This window comes from Pseudomyrmex gracilis, unplaced genomic scaffold, assembly GCF_002006095.1.
Source record: "Pseudomyrmex gracilis isolate BER0280 unplaced genomic scaffold, ASM200609v1 scaffold_2180, whole genome shotgun sequence".
In the NCBI taxonomy this organism is placed as follows: domain Eukaryota; kingdom Metazoa; phylum Arthropoda; class Insecta; order Hymenoptera; family Formicidae; genus Pseudomyrmex; species Pseudomyrmex gracilis.
In genome coordinates, this window is record NW_018022764.1 from 1 (window position 1) to 5754 (window position 5754).

At 32.8% G+C, this 5754-nt stretch overlaps 1 protein-coding gene and 1 pseudogene across 1 annotated transcript; one reads left to right on the plus strand and one right to left on the minus strand.

Moving 5' to 3' along the window:
* Window positions 1–38: 38 nt before the first annotated feature.
* LOC109862684 lies at window positions 39–1890 on the minus strand (annotated as a pseudogene).
* A 940-nt stretch (window positions 1891–2830) lies between these two features.
* Window positions 2831–5136, plus strand: LOC109862683 (polyadenylate-binding protein 2-B-like). The gene is made up of 7 exons (XM_020442798.1): window positions 2831–3101; window positions 3691–3827; window positions 3919–4033; window positions 4168–4235; window positions 4484–4725; window positions 4836–4928; window positions 5061–5136. The coding sequence occupies exons 2-7, from the start codon at window positions 3693–3695 to the stop codon at window positions 5092–5094; spliced, it is 687 nt and encodes a 228-aa protein (XP_020298387.1). The 5' UTR covers window positions 2831–3101; window positions 3691–3692; the 3' UTR covers window positions 5095–5136.
* Window positions 5137–5754: the final 618 nt, after the last annotated feature.

Consider the following 5754-nt stretch of genomic DNA (forward strand, 5'->3'; position numbering starts at 1 on the left):
AAAATAGAAATATTTAAATATTCCCATCATTGTCTTACCATCATGAACTTGAAAATTTTTTACAGATGCCTAAATTACTCGTCCATGAAAGTTTAGCACATATGATTGTGTCATCATTCCATATAGGCGTCTTATTGTGTAATTCTATTAAATTATTCATATGTTTCAATTTCCAGCGTTCTGAAAAAGCATAAAAGAGGAAATTTCATATTTAATTTTATATTTAATGGCCATTCCATATTTTATAAATGTTTAACATAAACAACGTGGTAATATTATGTTGCAGAATATTTTAACATGTTAACAAACTTTTAAATTTCTATTCTTCTCATTTTAGATCTAATCGATATTGCTTTAATAGTAAAATTTATACTCAAATTTATATTTATTGTTACGCTTACTAAGCAATGTCTCTGATTTATCTCGCGAACAAATTTCCACCTTCTTTTGATCGGAAGTCATTCCCGGTTTAACGACCGTCATTTTAGAGTCCTTTAAAATCTAAAACATTAGTGTCATACACTAGTGCGGCTAATAGTTGCTGCGGATTCGAACGTTCGTCGCGTTTATTCATCAATAAATATCCATTGTCGTAAACCGTGAACTACAATCGCAGAAAATTTGTTTTCAGCTTACCGATTTAAGATTCTCTTCCTCTTAAAAGATCCACAGTATCGTTTGAAATCAGATCATTGCACTTGTTGCACTTTTCTTCTTTCAGCCAGCTAATAGAAAAATCTACATAAATATAAACAACTAAAAACTTGATTATCAAAATTAATAAATGTAAACGTACCTTCTTCCCAGAATCAAGCTCCAATTGTAAGAAATAAGTCAGGTAAAAGCCATGGTTCACACTTTTTCAATTGCAAGTAATTCTACATTTATAATGCATTTTCTTGTTTACAAATTGTACACACTGTTTGATATGTCCTACACTGCCTTCTAATTCTGGACTCTGTAAAAAATATGTAAACATATTTATTACAATTAATTCAATATGTATACATTTATATGTATATGTAACTTTTTGTTTCTCTACTATATAAAACCTATAATATACAAAACGTTTATAAAAAGAGTATAAATTTTCAATATGTGAATTGAATTCATAGTCAAGACGTAATACGAATTCGTAATATTACTGACAAAAAAAATGGCCGCGCCATAATTGATTGTAATGCTTCACTATCACTTGCGATTAGGGTTGCCATCAAATGTCCGGGAAAAAAAAGAGGACGGATAGCTATCCAACCTCAGAGTAACGCGAGAGAAACAAAGTAAAATTATTTACCAACAAGATTCCCTAAAACACCGGACGAGCATAAATCACCGCGGACGTCTTTGGAAAATCCACCCGTCTTCGGCATTCCAAGAAAAAGACGGTGTTCAGGGAAAAAAGAGGACGGACGGCAAGCTCTACTTGCGATACAACTTATCAATGCGTACACCCGTCACTTTGCGACATGTATTAATTTTCGCGAACTACCGATATTCGCGCGCTAGATAGCAACAAACGCGAAGAAATAACGAAACAATTAGAAAAGAAACGTACTTGCGCTGGCCATTCTTGGAAATGCTCTACCGTGTTCTTGGAAGTGCTCTACCGGGTTCTTGGAAATGCTACTGCCGCGAAACACTTTGACAGCCTTGCATCGTTTTCGACGCGTGTGCGGTACCAAATACTTGTTGTTTCGAACGTCCGACACTTTGTGGTACATGCATATCACGAACAGTTGCGTGAAAAATGACAAAAATAGTGAAAACTACCTTATTTGAATGATAGAAGTCCGCTTCGAGTTGCGCGTCGGTTACAGAGGAAGTTTCAGTGTTTGTTGTCGCTTGCGCCAATTGCAAGCCGTAAGTCGCGTCCACATTGTCCAATCGCATTGGTTATGACTGGTAAAGTGACCAATGCAACAGAATATTGTAAACTCGACCTACGCTCGCGATTGTTGCGCCAAGTGGAACTTACTCGTGATTGCCTGAGTTTGAACGATATTGAAATGCGCGGGTAAAGCACAACATGCGATTGGCCGCGTTCAGCAGAACTCAGCGCTTAGTAAGCGCTTTACGCTTATTGCTTGTCATTGGAATATACTTTCATATTTCCAGCGGATTTACAAGAAGAGACCAATCACAGACAATAAGCGTAAAGCGCTTACTAAGCGCTGAGTTCTGCTGAACGCGGCCATTCTCTTTTGTTCCATTTGCACGAGTCCAAGTGGTCGAGGAAGATCAAGCAGCTGAGGCTAGTACTGAGAGCATATATTTTTAAGTCGTCAAATTTTTATCACGTCTTGACGTAACAAAACTTTACAATTATTATTATATCTTGACATAATCTTTTAATTCATCAAAATTTATTATGGGTGCTTTCCAACTGCGTACACAGTGTCGTCTGTGTACGTAGTCGGAAAGCACCCTACGTCTGCACCAGAGAGAAGACTGAGAGCGACCATGCCTTTGTTGTTTTTTTTACAACGGTTTCCAGCCGCTACTTTCAGCGCTGGGTTCCACTTCATGTCGTTGGACGTCACGCACACGAACACGGTTTCGTTTGTGTGCGTGCCTCCATATCACCGATGCTCTCGATGGTTGGCAGTTCTACTTATCGACAGTAAAGTGGATGTAGCACGGATTCAAACCGAATGAAAGCGGATCTAGCACGGACTCTAACCGAGATACATTTGTATCGTATGCGCCTGAAATTGGAACTCGTTTCGTAGTTCATGAGTTCCACGCAAAGTACAACTTGGCGCTGAAAGTCTTCTCTTTGCTGTGAACTAGTGCAGCCAGTTCAGGGAAAAGCAAACAAACCTATGATTGGTTCTCATGATCATAGTGTAAAAGAATACTAAAAATTTATTGGAAGACATTCAACCATTTTATGTATCAAGTATCAATTGTACAACGTACGTGTCGTTCAAAATCAGCCTTGAATGAAGCTACCTTTGAATTCGCTCTAGGTGTAGTGGTCGCGTCACTCATTATCTCTCGTTTGCCGATTTTGTCGAGGGATAATCGGTAGTAGAGTAGTACAAGACGAGTAATTACTTTAATACGATATTTGAATATCAGGGACATCTTATAATATACTGGTACGTTAATTATAATATTCCGCGAGGTTGATATATTTGCTGTTATTGATATAATGTAACCTTCGTATATACAGTCTTTGAAGAATATACATATCTATAGACAAGTTCAATGCACGTACACTTCATGTTAAGTTTGCTTGTCGAATTGATTCCTCGCTTATGTTAGTTTGCCTCTATTTATTTGAATTACTTTAATTTTCAAATATATGTAATTTAGGCTATCTACACACGTATTATGCTTATTTTGAGTTTTATCTAAAAGAATTTGATTTTGTCTTGTAATTTGTAAAGAGAACACTTAATACTTACGTTGTATAAAGTTTTTTCTTATTTGTATGTTATTATATGTAGAATCTCATATCAAATTGTAAAGAAAACATCAGAGTTAGATTGTAAAGTGTGAATTAAAACTATATTTTATGAATTTGTATAAACTGTATTTCTCTTTACTATCCGACTATATAATATATGTACATGTAATTATTTTTATAATTTGCATGTTTTTACACATTGATTGGCATTTTATTCTTACATGCTTTATTCTTTAGACTTTAAGTTTTTGTTTTGCTAAGTTTATTGCAATTTTCAGAAATGTCTGAATCAGATCTTTTAGCTAGTGACCACATTGATGGTCTTGATGGTCTCGAGAATGGTCAAGATGGAGACACTATTATGCAGTGTGACGGAGTAAAACGTGATCTAGGAGAAGCAAATGTAGACGATCCTGTAAGTAAATATAATACTAATTTTACATTACATACATTAACAGATATTTGGATTATATAATATTTTCAATAAAAAATTGTATATAATTTAGGAATTAGAAGCGATAAAAGCACGAGTAAGAGAAATGGAAGAAGAAGCAGAAAAATTGAAGCAACTTCAGTCTGAAGTAGATAAACAGATGAATATGGGTAGTCCTCCTGGTATCAGTAAGTTTACAAGTCTATTTTATATGAAAATAAAAGATATATAAATTGTATAAAATATTAAAATCAGATAATTTATATATAAATGCATTTTAAGAATAATGCTGTCTATTTCTCATCACACATTTCAATTTTAGCAAGCCCATTAAATATGTCTTTGGAAGATAAAATGGAAGTTGATAATCGATCTATTTATGTTGGCAACGTAAGAGAATTTAAAATATTACTAAGCTTTAATATATTACTCATATATGTATATATGTATGTATATATGTATATATATATACATAATATATATGTATAATGTATATATATATACATATATATATATATGTTAGCAGCATGTGGTAGTTCTGATAACTTAATATTTGGTGTTTTTTTGCAATATTTTAAAATTAGATAGGGTGCTATATGGGTATTTATTTTAATATTTGTTTTTTTTTTTTTATACAGGTAGATTATGCAGCAACAGCAGAAGAATTAGAGCAACATTTTCACGGTTGTGGAAGTGTTAATAGAGTAACAATTTTGTGTAATAAATTTGATGGTCATCCTAAAGGTTTTGCTTACATTGAGTTTGCTGAGCGTGACTCTGTACAAACTGCAATGGCCATGGATGAATCTATGTTTAGAGGACGTCAAATTAAAGTAATGCCCAAAAGAACTAACAAACCTGGCTTCTCTATGACAAATAGGTAAATTCTCTTCTAGTTTACATAAAGAATTTGATATTATGTAAACACACATCTATAAATTATTTTAAATCTGATATTGACATTTTATTTTTCAATTCTGTTTTTTACAGGGGTCCCAGAGGTGCAAGAGGCTATCGAGGTATGGCCAGAGGAATTATTCGCGGTAGTGCATATTTTGGATATAGACCTACAAGACGACCAAGGTAATGATTAGTAACTTTAGTCTTGCTATATATTTTAATTAATATATATAATAGTTTTTATTATAACATCCCATTTGTTTGAGAAAAATTATCTTGGTTTTATAAGTTTTCGTTATTTTATATGTTTTGCAGGAGTTACAGACGTGGTTACTACATGCCATATTGACTATTTTAAAATATGGTACAACATTGTTCTACAAGTGTCAAGGTAAGGTTTTCTACAAATTATGTATTATATGTCCTGATTCCTATTTCTTGCTCAAAGAAAGTTCTTCAATAGCCTTGAGATTATTTGAAAATCATATTATTAGCATGTGTTAAAGAAGTATTCAGAAAAAGAAAATTTCTTTGAACAACTCAAACGTTGTGCGCTTAGTATAATTTAAGGAATGACCAGAAGTTCTTAAATTCTAATAGCAAGTATTATTAACATAGTATTAACAGACATTGATGTATTTAGATATACAGATATCAAAGTTGCTATGTACATAAGCAGCCATTTATTTCTCATTTATAAGTTTTGTGTCAGATAGAAAAAAATAAAATAATTTTTTTGTTTAAAAAGAATAATATATTCTACCATAAAAACAAGAAAAGAGAAAGAAATTATACAGTAAATTCCCGTATAACATAGAATCATAAAATGTGGATTTGGATGTACAAGATAAATTTTATATCTTTAAATCTTTCTGTACACATAAAATTTATGTTCATTTTGTATTTCGATTGTTTTAAGTCACTGCATAGAGATGGCGTACTCTGGCAACATTTGTAATTAGAATATATTTACCAAATTTTGTATTTAGTATATAAGTTTTGTAACGCG